This window comes from Ursus arctos, unplaced genomic scaffold, assembly GCF_023065955.2.
Source record: "Ursus arctos isolate Adak ecotype North America unplaced genomic scaffold, UrsArc2.0 scaffold_15, whole genome shotgun sequence".
In the NCBI taxonomy this organism is placed as follows: Eukaryota; Metazoa; Chordata; class Mammalia; order Carnivora; family Ursidae; genus Ursus; species Ursus arctos.
Window position 1 is genome coordinate 11,423,916 of NW_026622819.1, and position 14,226 is coordinate 11,438,141.

General features: G+C 47.3%; 1 protein-coding gene across 4 annotated transcripts in view; it reads left to right on the forward strand.

The window, feature by feature from the left end:
* TRIO (trio Rho guanine nucleotide exchange factor) overlaps positions 1 to 14,226 on the forward strand; it is a 347,980-nt gene that overhangs the window by 202,362 nt on the left and 131,392 nt on the right. For all 4 annotated transcript variants that reach the window (XM_026506706.4, XM_044386996.3, XM_044386995.3 and 1 more), the window contains exons 12-13: positions 10,373 to 10,542; positions 11,528 to 11,702. In XM_026506706.4, coding sequence (XP_026362491.2) covers positions 10,373 to 10,542; positions 11,528 to 11,702 — 345 coding nt within the window. The remainder of the gene's footprint in view (positions 1 to 10,372; positions 10,543 to 11,527; positions 11,703 to 14,226) is intronic.

Consider the following 14,226-nt stretch of genomic DNA (forward strand, 5'->3'; position numbering starts at 1 on the left):
CCAGCCCCACTCTGTCCCCGGCCCCACTCTGTCCCTGGCCCCGCTCTATCCCTGGTTCTGCTCTGTCCCCAGGCCCGCTCTGTCCCGGCCCCACTCTGTCCCCAGCCCCACTCTGTCCCCGGCCACACTCTGTCCCCAGCCTCACTCCGTCCCTGGCCATGTTTCATCCCCAGCCCCACTCTGTCCCTGGCCCTGCTCTGTCCCTGGCTCTGCTCTGTCCCCAGGCCCACTCTGTCAGGACAGAGTCAGCTCTTACAAGGAATCTGTACTCATGGACATGTGTTCCTTTGTGCACACCACTCAGTACTTTTGTTACCAGCCAAAGCTACAAAATGAGTGATTTTATTTTTCCAACCAAATAAATATGCATAAAACATTTTTGTTGGCCCGTGGGGAAAGAGAGATGTTACTATCTGAAAAAGAAGTTCCTTTTATCCAAATAGTTTCATGTAAAACACATATTTTCTGTAGAGTACTTTAAAACTGGTTTAAATTCATGAGTTTTCTGTTTCTTAATATTGGCCCAGTATTTTCAGGTAGAGAAAATTTTTATGTCAACAGAGTAATTAGATGTTAGTGCAGAAAATTACAGTGGACGCTAACATACCTGACATGTATTGGTCACTTAGTAGATGATTATTAAGTGAATAAATTAATAATGTTCTGTATTATCATTATTTGTAACTCAGTATTACAACAGGGATTAAAAATCTATAACGGCACTGACTCCAAATTTTACAATTTCTTGTTGAAGGGTCAGCCCGCAGTGGAGGAGCAGATGTCTGCTTTAAGTCGTTGTTTGGGCATTGGCCTCAATTAATGTCATAGAAAGGGGAAGCACTTGAACAGAATGTCAAGCCAGTGCAATATTCTAGGTCTTAAAATGCCCAGCTGAAAATGGATGTATACATAATCTGGTTTACTCATTAGACTTTTATTTAATAGAGCATTTTTAATATTCTTAGTTTTTTATTTTGATACTTGGCTCCATAAACCAAATGGGATAGGTCTTTGGTTAATTGTGAGAAGTACATCATCCATGTCCATTTCTGGCATGTATCGTTTGTTTCTGATTATTGTTCTTACTGAATAAGTGGTAGAAAGGTTGATCGCCAACAACATATAAGGGTTTTGTCAGGAAAGCTTGAAAGCTCTAGATAAGAAAGGGCTTTTTGGTTTTGTTGATGTTTTCCTCTCTGTGAAGCCCAGAATTCAGAACCCCAAGATCAAGGAAGGGCTGGGCTTTCTGCCTGACGCTGGTGAAGTCTGTGGACACGAGTAGAAAGTAGACTTCATGTACTTTCGCTTTGCTTTCTTGGTCTCCTCAGGGAGGCCGCTTTTCAGACTTAGAAGAAGTGGAAGACCAAATGAGTGAAGGTTTTATAAGGAAGGACTTATCTCTTCTAAGTGAGTTCAAGTCTCTATCGCAAGACAAATTAGACCTTGGGTAGTGAAAGAACTTGATGGTTGAGTCTGTCGATCTTTAAAGAAGTGCCAGAGAGACATGCCAGGGGGCTGGAGATGCAGGAGGCAGAGTTCACACAGCACTCGGGCAAGCTCAGTCCTAAGCAGAGTTTATAAACCGCCAGTGGAGGAAGAAATGAACAAACAGGTTACAACATGTTATCTTAATTTCATTTTTTACTGGGTTTCTGGTTTAATGAAGGGCATGCAGTGGAATTAGTGAGCATTTGACCAGGCATTTGACATTTAATTTGTAGACAAAATAGGAAAATATGGACAATCTAATCTGTTAGTACAGTCACTAGAATCAGACTGCTGAATGGCTGGGAAAAAATGTCAGCTGAAGGAGTCTGTTATCACAAGACCAGCCCTGTCTTTATCCTCCCATGCTGCTCCCCAAGTGGAAGGTGCCAAGAAGAAAGTGTTCGATAGTAAGGTATTACTCATGATACCTGGTTGTGAGTAAGGAAGTAACTTCCAGTCCAGACCCGTGGTTGGATCAGACTTGCTGATAGTGGTGACCATGAGAAATGGTAGACCAGTCACCTCAGTTGTACCTGAGGCCTAGCAGATGGGTGGGTGTCATCCCTGGTGTCACCTTCTGTAGGGGAGCAGCCTGTGCAGTTGTCCTGTCTTTGAACTGACTCCACTAATGTATTCAGAACTTTTATGTCTCACGGCACTGGAGGAAATAATGCTAAGTGAAATAAGTCAAGCAGAGAAAGACAATTATCATATGATTTCTCTTATCTTATAAGAACTAGGAAGATCGGTAGGGGAAGAAAGGGATAAAGAAGGGGGGTAATCAGAAGGGGGAATGAAGCATGAGAGACTATGAACTCTGAGAAACAAACTGAGGGCTTCAGAGGGGAGGGGTGGGGGAATTGATAGGCTGGTGATGGGTAGTAAGGAGGGTACGTATTGCATGGTGCACTGGGTGTTATACGCAACTAATGAATCATCGAACTTTACATCAAAAACCAGGGATGTACTGTATGGTGACTAACATAAAAAAAAAAAAAAAAAAAAGAACTTTTATGTCCCAGTTTGACATCTGGAAAGATTGCCCATCGGAACTCAGGCACCCTGAAAACTAGTCGTTGTTGTATGGAGAGCTGTCTGTCTTGAAAATGGCCAAATGGCCACAAAGCAAGGGCAGACTTGGTGCAGCAGAAATAATTGTGGCTACCTTAAAAGCCTTGTCAGTGAGACCATCATCACGGGGCTTGTTAGTGGGTGACCTCAGCGAGGCTGGAGAACGATGTCTCCCCTGTATGTCTCTGTCCCCATGCAGAAAGCCTGTGAGTGGGTGGATTGGCATGAAAGGCATGCTTATCAAAGTCTAGGCCAGGGTCTGTAAATTATGTAGGATCCCAAAACATGTCAGCAGGAATAAGCCAGAATCCATCATAGAAATTTTTTTCTGTTTTGTTTTCTTTTGTTTTTAAGATTTTATTTGTCAGAGAGAGAGAGAGAGCGCACAAGCAGAGCAGCAGGCAGAGGGAGTAGCAGGATCCCCACTGAGCAGGGAGTAAGACCTGAGCCGAAGGCAAACACCCAACTGACTGAGCCACCCAGCCTCCCTAGAAATTTCATTCATGGGTTTTCATATGAGCCTTTTGAATCATAAACACACATCTAGACAGGTTATAGAGTAAGGGTCACAGGCGTGGCCACAGCACTTGCTAAAACAACAACCTTACACGTGTTTATGAACAGAGTGCACAATAGTGTCGTGCCCCATGGCTGTAATGAGCAAAAGCATTGAAAAAAATCCCGGTTGGGGGGCAGTCATCTCGCTGTGCACTGCTGGTTGGATCACATGTGATGTTGCCTTTGCTCTCCCATCCCCACTTTGCAAGGTGTTCAGAGGAGAGTGAGCTGGTGTGGAAGGAGTTTCAGATCTCAGATCCTGCCACACTGGTAGAGTCCAACGACTGAAGTGTTACCCTTGGGATAGGGAGGACAGACTATACCAGTGCTCACTATCTTCAGAGACTTGAAGAGTGAAGGAGGAATTATGCTTTGACTAACTGCAGACTGTTTCGGGGGGAAGGTGCTTGCTGTCAAAATGACGTGGCAGTGGGGAGGACCTCTTCCCAAATTTGAAACCTCAGAAAGAGTGTTTTATGCTTTGGTGATGTTGGGGAATAAAAAGAAAAAAGAAAATCCCTCATCTCAGAATCTCTGTTTTTTACCAAGTTGACTTCATGTAAATATCTAGATCATTGAGGTTCCCGCTCTGACCTTGGTCTCTGTGTGGGTCCCTCTATCCAGCCATATCATGTGTGCGTCACCTTGTCCTTGATCACGTGTCCACGGCGCCCACATGGCATCCCCTCTTTGCCGAGGGCTGCCCTGACATGCTCCTGCTTTCTTCTCCTTCTGTCCCCTCTCTTACACGTACTTGCATGGGTATTATTTCATGATACTGACTCTGATTTGTGTGCCTCTCCCCTCCCCCCCCCCCCCCCCCCCGCACCAAGTACATCCTTCACAAATTTCCTTTCGTCATGTTAGGGCATCTTTTATCACCCACCCCAGAATCAAGCCTTCACTCCTCCTTGATCAGGGCACCAGGTGTGTGCACCATTTCAGGCTGAAGAAGGTGCCACACATGCAGGAACGGCTCCCCTTTGAGCCCCGCTGCTTGTACCTGAAACTGAATCACGATTTACCTGCACAGTGGGTGCCCTCAGAAATCCCGAAACTACCTACTCCTGCTCCTGGCTTGCAGCTTCTGCTGGGGGAATGCGGCTTTTATGCTTCCCATGCTGGCCTTACAGCTCACCCCTCCCCATTGATACCCAGATGATTGTCTTTGTCATAAACAGCCGTAGGGAAGCGGATGGCAGTGGTGGTAGTTTGTTTATAAAGTACTTGGAGTGACTGAGCGCTTTCACAGGTCTGTGTTCACTTCATCTGATTTTCATACTGGGCTCTGCCAGTTATGGAAGGCATATGGTAAGATGATCCATTTCATGGATGAGAAATCTGAGGGTAGAGAGTCTCACGGATTTTCCCAAGGCCACGTGCAGATAAGGGCCCACATCTGACGTCTTGGGCTCCACCTCAGGATGGAGTGGGCTTAGTAGGCTGCATTCAGATCTTGCGTCTGAAAGAGGCTGCAGCTAAAGCAATCCCCAAATCTCAGGCCTCCGATCCGACCACCTGCAGAATAGGGCTGGAAGCTCAGTCCTTCCTGGGCTTCCCCCAGGCCAGCAGGTTCCTCTGGGAGCTCCCTCTGGTAAAGTTTCCCATCCGATTAGTGAGGAAGGGGCTTTTCCAGGACATTTCTCCCAGCAGAGTTGCAGTTTCCTCTTTTAGGCTCCACCCAGCCCAGAGGTGAGGGGGAGGGGCCCAGAGTGGAGGTGCGCCTGGGTCAGACCCGGCCAGATGCCACTGGGTGCAGGACCAGGGCTCTCACATCTTTGTCACAGGAATTCTCTCTCCAGAACCTCTTGTGTCTCCCTAGCCCAGCCTTCTCTGTGGGTGGATCCTGGTCCATGAACTAGGTCTATAGGAATGCTGCTGGCGACTGCTCAGAGGGCCTCTAGGGGGCAGCGTTGCCTAACTCTGGCTGTGGGCCACAGTTCCCACAGTAAAATCCAGGCAGCTGAGAACCTGGAGAGAATGCAGCTCCTCTCCTGCTGTGCTGTCGCAAAGATGTATCTCTTTATTGGAAATTAACAGCACGCACAGAAGTGCAGGGGTTTTTCACGCTTAGGAAATTTATGGTAAAAATTTCACAGGTATCCTAGAGACTTTTTCTCGTTCTTTTATTCAGAGGTTATTTTAGGCAGCATATACTAATTTAAAAGCTTAAAAATAGATTTTACGTGAATCACGCTGCACTATGATATGTATCAGTTCATCACCGATATTAGAAATGACCTTTATCTGAGAATCCTTTTTTCTCCAAATTGAGAATGTTTTCTGTAGAAGCAGGGAAAAAATTTTTTAAAGGGGCAAATGATTTGCGGGCATTTGACATTATGGATTTAAATATAACCTTGCTCCTTTTACCTCATTTATACTGTTCCCTTTTCAACTGCCGGAGCCCGAGATCCATTTCTGTGGTTTCCTCCATGGCCGTGGCCGTTCACCGGTTCCACAGCTGGCTGGGCCCGGTGAGCCTGTTCCACCGTGGATGCGTGTCCATGTGTCCAGGATGTTGAGGAAGGGAAAAGGTTTGAGCCACAGATCCTCATGGCATTTCCCCTACAACCAAGGGGAAGTGAGCACTATGGACTCCAATGCACTAATTCTAGCACTTTTTCCTCATACTATTTTTAGGTGTAAAAAGATTTAAACATGGGTTGGTTTTAAGTCCACCAGACTCAGTGACATATTTTGAACAATAGGTAGGAACCTGGATATGTTTTGAAAAGTATCTAGAGAAAGAGAACTTAAAACGTTGTGGTTTTTCTTATTAGACATGTTTTTTCAAAGAACAAAGCTAGTACTGGTGGCTCACATTTACTTGTTTCTGCACTCTGCACGTACCATCCCACTGACTCTTCGCAGCAGCTCCCTGAGGGAGGAGCTGTTACCAGGCCCATCTTACAGATGAGGAGCCCGAGACGTGGACCAGCCAAGTAGCTTGCCCAGGACCATGGCCTAGGATGTTAAGTCAGGATAGGGTGTCAGGCAGTCTGGCTTCAGAGCTCAAACACTCTTAATTGTTAGTCCGTATTACTTCTTAAGAGAGCTGTTTTAATTATCATTTGTGGATGAACTGTTAACTCTTAGGCTGTTGAGGTGGAGTTATGTAGAAGCTTAAGCGTTGTGCCTCCGGGCACTTCCAGGCATTGGTTTTGATTTCCTCCTCACAGTGTATAGAAGCAAGGCTCGTTAACATGGTTTCATAATCTGAATTATGTATGTATTTCTGTTAGTATTTGCTAGCGAAGAGGAATTTTATACCCCATCCCCCATCCTGTCCCACAAACTGGGTTGTGAGTTAGGCCTCACAACTGAGTCAAGCACCAGACAGGGACACAGACACCCCTTGGGTCCACTGTGGCATCATCTAGGCTACTGGTGCAAGACAGGTGCTGGGCCAGGGCTCCTGGAGGGGCCTAGCAGGCTGATGACCCTGGGGAGGCCTGACCCAGCTGTGTGAACAGGGGTTGGGGAGGCGGGTTAGGCCACCTGTATGCTAGGTGTGTCTTATCCAGCACCTGCAGATTCTCTACCAGCTGTCTTAATTCACTTTGTTATATTTTGCTGATATTGTAGTGTTTTTCTAGTGGTCTTAAAAAAAATTGTGTTTCTATTTTTCCACAAATTTGGAAGAAGAGATACTAGTCTCTATTGGTGTTATGAGAACCTAGCTCTTACTAGCGTAGTGTAACTCAAACCAGAGGCCCCCATTGGCTCCAGCCCCCCGTGGACCAGCTTGTTCTCCGATAAGTCCCACACCCCTTTCTGTGATGCAGAGTCAACATTTGGGGTGGACTTGGCTCCTTTACCCTTCTTCTCATCAGCACTGCTGCTGTTCAGCTGACGGTGAAAGAGAGCAGTCCTTTCTGGCTGTACATTTGCTTTTGCATTCAACTCCACTGAGTGAGCGGCCCTCTTTCTAAAGACCCCGCCATATGATGTGCGGTGCCTCTCTGTCCATCCGTCACGTGTGCTCCCTGGTTAGTCCGTGAGCCTGGCCGATTCACAGGCGCACGTGCTCTGGGGACCCTCCTTTTTCTGGGTTCTCACAAGCGACGAGGCAGGAGCAGCTTCAGTGCAGTGCGCGTAGGAAGGCGGAGATGAGAGTTGAGATTTTAAAAGGAAGGAATTAAGGCATTCTTCTTCTTTTTTTTTTTTCCCATTTTCTTTTACACTGGTATCAATGTAATTGAACAGGTCCGCCTTTTCAGAGTGTTTGTCTTTGGACAGGAATCCGAGGGTGGGGAGAGCTGCAGCGTGGCTGAGGGGGATTTTTCTCTGTGGGGAGTAAGTGGGAAACAGGTTACCAGGAAGTTGATGAAACCATTTGAGCTGGAAAAGCCTTCCTATTAGACAACATACCCTGGATGTTTTGGGATAAATATTTTGACTCAATAAAATGTGCTGGTAAAATTGTTGTTATTGCTCACTGGCACATTCTTGGTTTCTTAGCGAATCTTGCCTCTTGAGTTAATTTGAGTGGGTCATTATGCTTTGGGAATTAAATTTGTACAGAGCACTGCTGATGCCCCAGCGCTCTCCTGCAGCCTCTGTCTTCCGGCCCTCAGAGTGACTTCTCAAGGCCAGTGTTGGTCTGAGGGTCCCTGTCGTAGCGAACTGAGTCTCAGAGAAATTCAGTTCTCTCTTAGATCACAGAGCCAATGCTTTGTTAAAGTGTCTCCTAAATCCACAATACCCTGCTATACAAGATGACCTGTAGAACTTGGAAGATTTTTCATAGGAAATATCAGAGCAAATTTGGAGATTCCTCATGGTCATGATGCTGTCATCCTTCCTGTTATTTACCAAGGCTGCAACCATGTTCACCAGGATTTAGAGGAAAGCAAACAACAACAACAAACCCAAAAGAGTATGTTCTTGATTATGGGCCCTTTATAGATGGTGCGAGCATTAGTCCATATTTATATGGCGAATCAAAGAATGGTACTGTTGGTGTTGACTGACAATATCAATGCAAAGTGTGACCGGATCTAGAGGGCTCTTTCCCAGGAGCTTGGCCCCAGCAGTTGGTTTTGCCCACATGGTGCAGGTAACTTCATCACCTGGGCTTCTTTTCCTTAACCTATAAGATCAAAGAGGTGAACCAGCCTACCTCTAAAACCCCTTTAAATTAAAATTCTGGAATTGTGTGGAATTTGATAACTTATAGACAAAATTGGGTGCATAGAAAAAAACAAGTTAACAGATGTTTTATTTAACATTTTGAGTAAAGTGAACTCCTAGGGTCCCAGGTACCTTGACTGAAAAGTAACTCTTTTGCCATCACTTTCCTTATTTTTAAATTGACCTGCCATATTTAAAATACTGACATAACTAAAGCTACATTTAACAACAAAAGAATTCTTAGAAGGTTAGCTTGGGTTTGCCATCGTGAGCAAGGAGGAAATTGCTAATTAAAACCATAATGAGATGGCACTCATCTAGACTGACTAAAATTAAAAAGACTGACCTTCTCAGATAATGGTGAGGATGCGGAGGAATTGGAATTCTCAAAGGCTGCTGGCAGAAATGTGCCATGGTACAGCCACATGGGAAAAACAGTTTGGCAGTTTGTTAAAAATTTAAACATACACCTATCATATGATCCAGCCCCTCTACACCTATTCACCATTAAAAAAGGGAAAACAGAGGTACGTACAGAGACCGTGCACAGGTGTTCTTAGGAACTGTATTTGTAATGGCCAAAAAGTGGAAACAAGTCCGATGTCCTTACCAGATGAGTGGCTAAACTGTGCCATACAGAGACTGGAATACTGTCCCACGGTAAAAAAAAAAAGTATGGGCTGTTGATACACACAATAGTATGGATGAATCTCAATTCTGTTGAAGGAAAGAAATCAGACCAAAAACAGAGTTCATAGGGTCTGATTCCATCTATATACTTTTTCAGGAAAATGCAAGCTGATATATTAGTGAGAAAGCAGATGGGAGATTGCCTGGGGAGGGAGGTCAGAGGGAGACAGAAGATTACAGAGGGCACAAGAAGACTTTTGGGGTGATGGAGCTGTTCACTGTGGACAGCAGGGGTGTTTTCATGGGTGCGTCCATATGTTTAAAAACTTTGCAAAGTATATCCTGGAAATTCATGCAGTTTATTGTATGTCAACTATGCCTCAGTAAGGCAGTTTTCAAAAAAGCATGAGCTCAGAAACAAAAGACCCAATACAACATTTATTTTGGCAAGCATAGTTTGCCGTATGGGCCACAGAGGCTTGTTGGCATTGGGGGTAGAGGCTTCTGTGGGTAACAGAAGCTTGGAAGATATGGGGGAGGGGGTGATTCTTACATCCCTGAAGCAGCAGGAGCCTTTCTCCTCACATAAACCACTTCCAAGCCACCAGAGCCCTGCTCGGTGTAATGAGCCATCTTTCCCAGTTTGCCGAATGGCTCCGCAGGGATGTGGGAGGGGGGACTTGCCGGAAGTGGGTGAAGTGCTCTGCTCCTGCCGGGCCTGAGGTCATTCTTGCCACTGTCGTTCCAAGTTGTCTTTACTCGTCAACGTCCCCAGACACATCTTGAGTGGTTGTACAACGGAGGTTTGAGGTGTTTTCCAGATGCACACTCTTTCCACTGGAGGAGTGTGCTGTGGCCGGGTCGGCCATGGCCTGGGGTGGGCCACGTTACTGAGCGGTGCCACATCCAAATCTCCCGCCAGGCACGGTGATGTATTTATTCCACCACATCATGCGCCGCCTCCTTTTCTGAGCCCTGTAAAGCAGCCACATCTGAGCAGTGGTTTAATAATTAATAATGGGTTGTAGTGCCCTTGCTAAAAATAAAATAAAACCATCCATCTGCTAAACAGGAGTCCAAGGATGTATAAAGGAATGCGTTATGCTTAGCAGATGTTTCGGTTGGTGGAGGGGGTCTTTCTTCTTTCTCTTACACTAGGATGGAGCCTAGGAAGAATCGGAAAGAGTGACTTCCCTTTCCTCTTTTCTCTTTTGTGACAGTCCCCTTGGGCTCTCTGCCTGTTTATTTTTCACCATGCAGTGGTTGCATACTGCTTTTTTTGTGCGTGTGTTCCGCCCGCTGGTCCTGCTCGGGGTGCTCCCCCTTCCCGCCCTCCCCGCCCTGGGAACAGGCTGCCCCCAGCTCCCTCCCGGTGTGGTCACTTGGTGTCTGCACCAGGACTTCCTGGGGAGGGGGACTTCCTGGGAAGGGGGACTTCCTGGGGAGGGGGCCCGGGGGCCTGGCCTCACTGCACTCTCTGCTTCCCCAGCTGTGGACATGGCTGGAGGAGCTGCAGAAGGAGCTGCTGGATGACGTGTACGCCGAGTCGGTGGAGGCCGTGCAGGACCTCATCAAGCGCTTTGGCCAGCAGCAGCAGACGACCCTGCAAGTGACGGTCAACGTGATCAAGGAAGGGGAGGACCTCATCCAGCAGCTGAGGTGGGCCGTGTCCCTGGCCTCCCGCCGGGGCACAGACGCTCTGAAATCCTGCCAGTCATTTCCCCTTCCCTGAGCTCCCACTTTTGAACAATTAGCAGTAGTTCTCTGCCTACCTAGGTAGAGAACAAATAACAACTCTGCCTACAAAGGAGAATACCATCCCTTTCTTCCTCTTCTCTGCTTTTCTCTAGGGTAGTCTTTTTGGCTCAAGGGTTTCTCTCATGACAGCATTGACTAATAAACTTAGCCAGAACTCAGCTTTTATTAATATTTCCTCTTAACACTTACCTAATAATTATTGAAATTTCTTTACAAACCAGACTGATTTAAACCTCCGAGGACTGTGTCCACCAGACCCTGAGTGACCTGCCTCTGTAGGCGGTGGTAGGCGTCTTGTCCTCAGAACTGAGGCTCTGGGAGGCCGGGCCTGGGGAGGGGTGGGAAGTTACCTGTCCCTCAGGTGCTCCTCCATGCAGGAAGGCAGGTGGCCCTGCTGGGCCTGGAAGCAGATGCATGTTACTGGATCACTCAGGGGACAGTTACTGAATCATGACTGAAAGCTTCATGTGCTGCTCACTTTGCCAAGAGCCAGGCAAAAGTGACTGTTACAGGCTGACTTGCTTGCATTAGGGTTGAACCCCTTGCTGCCGCCCTGACTGCCATGTGTAGCAAACAGGTATTGTCTGTTCTGTTCTCTCTGCTTAGGGAGAGGAGTGGCTCAAGTTGAGCTCTGCTGAAGCTGCTTTCCCTGATAGACTTCCTTTGAGAGGAGAGTCTTCAGTGTGGCCTCAAACCTGGCAGCTTGCTCGGGGGAGGAAGCCCAGCGTTGTGCAGCGGGAGGGGCTGCTGATTCCGTTTTCTGAGACCAGCGGCCCCGCTTCCTGCCAGCCTTCTTCCCCCTGAAGTCCGTGCAGCCGGCCGGATCTGGTGTCTGACAATGGGAGACTTTCTCATGCCCATCCCGTCCCCTTCTGCCCCTCCGCAGGGACTCGGCCATCTCCAGCAACAAGACCCCACACAACAGCTCCATCAGCCACATCGAGACGGTGCTGCAGCAGCTGGATGAGGCCCAGGCCCAGATGGAGGAGCTCTTCCAGGAGCGCAAGATCAAGCTGGAGCTCTTCCTGCAGCTGCGCATATTCGAGAGGGATGCCATCGATGTGAGTGTCCGTGTGTCCGTCCATCCTCTGTCTCCTGCGGGTTCCCGCATCATCTGGCTTGCTGGGTGTAAGGGGGGAGGACGGAGGGAGGGAGGACTGCGCCTCGCCTGCAGGGCGTTGTGCTGGCCACCACACCGCACATCAGGGGAGAGCGAAGCCGGTGCTAGTGGAGCCCAAGCCCAGCTGCCACGAAGAATAAGTAGCTTGTTTAAGCCCGCGCCGCGCGGCACCCCCTGTCTACACAGCCGAGGCTCACACCTGAGGCCGTGATGCTCCCTTTTCCCTTCTGTCTCACCCCTCTCGCCCGCTGCCTGCCTTTCCCCCTCCCATCCTCCTCCCCCAGACAGTGAGCCTGTGCTGAGAGCAGTTTTGTTGGTGTGAAGTGCAGTTGTTTTTCTCCATACAAGTGTGCTCAGATGAAATAAGATTTCATTCTTACTACTTAAAAATTACACCTTATATGTGAGGTTTCTTTTTCAACAAAAGGGTGGTTCTTAATTCTGTGTCAGGGAAGATCTCATTTTGAACTTGATGAAGTGCAAGCAGAAGTAAGTGTAATTGGATGGCGCTGAATCTGTCTGTGGAACATGGTGAAAGGAACCAGAAGTCACTTCAGCCTGGGGGAGGCCAGCTTCCTGGTGCCTGTCAGCTTCATACAGCTGGCAGAGTGACCAGCGCCTGTCCGGGTACCTGCAGCCCACCAGGTGGTCCTGTGACTGCGGAGTGGTGTCTGTAGGGCGTACCCTCCTCATGCTAGTGCCTTGAGGGTTTGCACACCCAGACCCTCAATGTCACCGAAGGCAGACACCGACGGCCAGGGTTTGTGTACACTGCTTCACTTCTGTCTGCTCAGGGGAGGACCCTCTGCCTGAAGTGGGCCTTGCCTGCTTCTCTCAGGCCTGTCTGTAGGCCCAGCTCTAAGGGTGGTCTTGGTATTTGGTACAGGGACCAGGTCAGGCCCTGTGCAGGGCCTCTCATGGGGGTCTCTGGTCGGCCATCTGTCTAAACTTCCATCAACGTTTTCATTAAAGAAAAGCCTTCTTGGCCGTTTTCATTGTCATCATTGGTTCATGATAAGAAAAGAGTTAAATGCCATGTGCATTGTCTGGTAAAATCTGCTGTCAGTGTCTTGACCTTTAAAGCCACATGTGAAGCCATGTAGAGAAAGGGCATGCTGTGCTCAGCTCATTAAGGACCTGTGCATGGCCTGGGCATTTTGTGCCGGTTCCAGGTTGCAGACTGTATGAACCAAAGACCCAGCATGTCTGTTTTCCTCTCTGACCCCTACTTCATATGAATTGCTTTAATAAACGTAGCTGCTATTGAGTAGTTCCAATTAGGAAACACAGAGCAAACAATCGCATTATTTAAAGTTTTTCATCATGATATTTTGATACTTTTTAAAAAAGATTTTAGTTATTTGACAGAGATAGAGCCAGCAAGAGAGGGAACACAAGCAGGGGGAGTGGGAGAGGAAGAAGCAGGCTCCCAGTGGAGGAGCCTGATGTGGGGCTCGATCCCGGCACGCCAGGATCACTCCCTGAGCCGAAGGCAGACGCTTAACGACTGCGCCACCCAGGCGCCCCAAGATATTTTGATATTTAAAGAAAATCTCTTGGCTTCATTTGTATTGCTGCTACTTAAAGGGAAAAAAAATTCTAATTGTATTTCCATTTTCAACAAACTAGTGTTTTAAAATGTAGCTCAGGAACCAGAAACATAATTTTCCCCACACCAAAGCCACAAGATTCCAAGTGGCCTTAATAAAGCCGGTGTGCCAGGCCAGGGGTCATTGCTTTCCTGAACTGAGGAAATTAAACCTGCAGTTCAGTCACAGGCCAGTTAAAATGTAGTTTAAAAGCTGTTAGAATGTCATAGCCTAAGAACCTCTTTTCTCTGGAATAATCCTGAAACATGAAAACCTGAGCAGTTGAGGCTTCGGCTGGGATTTCGTCTCTTACCTGGGAAAATGCTCCATCTGACTGCCTGTAGGAGGCATGGACTTATCTTTGGGAGAAACTTCTCTGTTCCTTGGCCAATTTTTAAAAATCCCTCGTATCTCTTGTATTTCATAGCCTTTCCATCTCTCAAAGTGGATCTAGGTTTTCTATGGCTTAGAAATATTGCATTCTCAGCCTCTTGATATTCCAGGTAAAATCTGCTCTATGGATCTAAAAACAACAAAGTCATTACTGTAGCATCCTGTGATGGTTATTTAGGGGACGCAGTTACATGTACATTTAGGAAGAGGAACGTTTAGAATTTCTGAACCTCCTGGGATCCAGTTAAAAACAAAGTTACTTCTCCAAAGACTTCGTGTTCAAAAATGACTTCCACTTTCTGGAGCTTTGTTTTTGCCACTGATTTCTTGTCTTCACTTGTGTGGTTAACAAGCTGTGATGATAAACTTTGGGCAGGATCTCTCCTGATGATCCTTTGATCACGGCCATTGCCGGGGTTTCTGTAAGCTTGGTGAGTATTTTTGAATCCTTCTGGTTCTGGCACATTCATCGTTGTTTGTTAT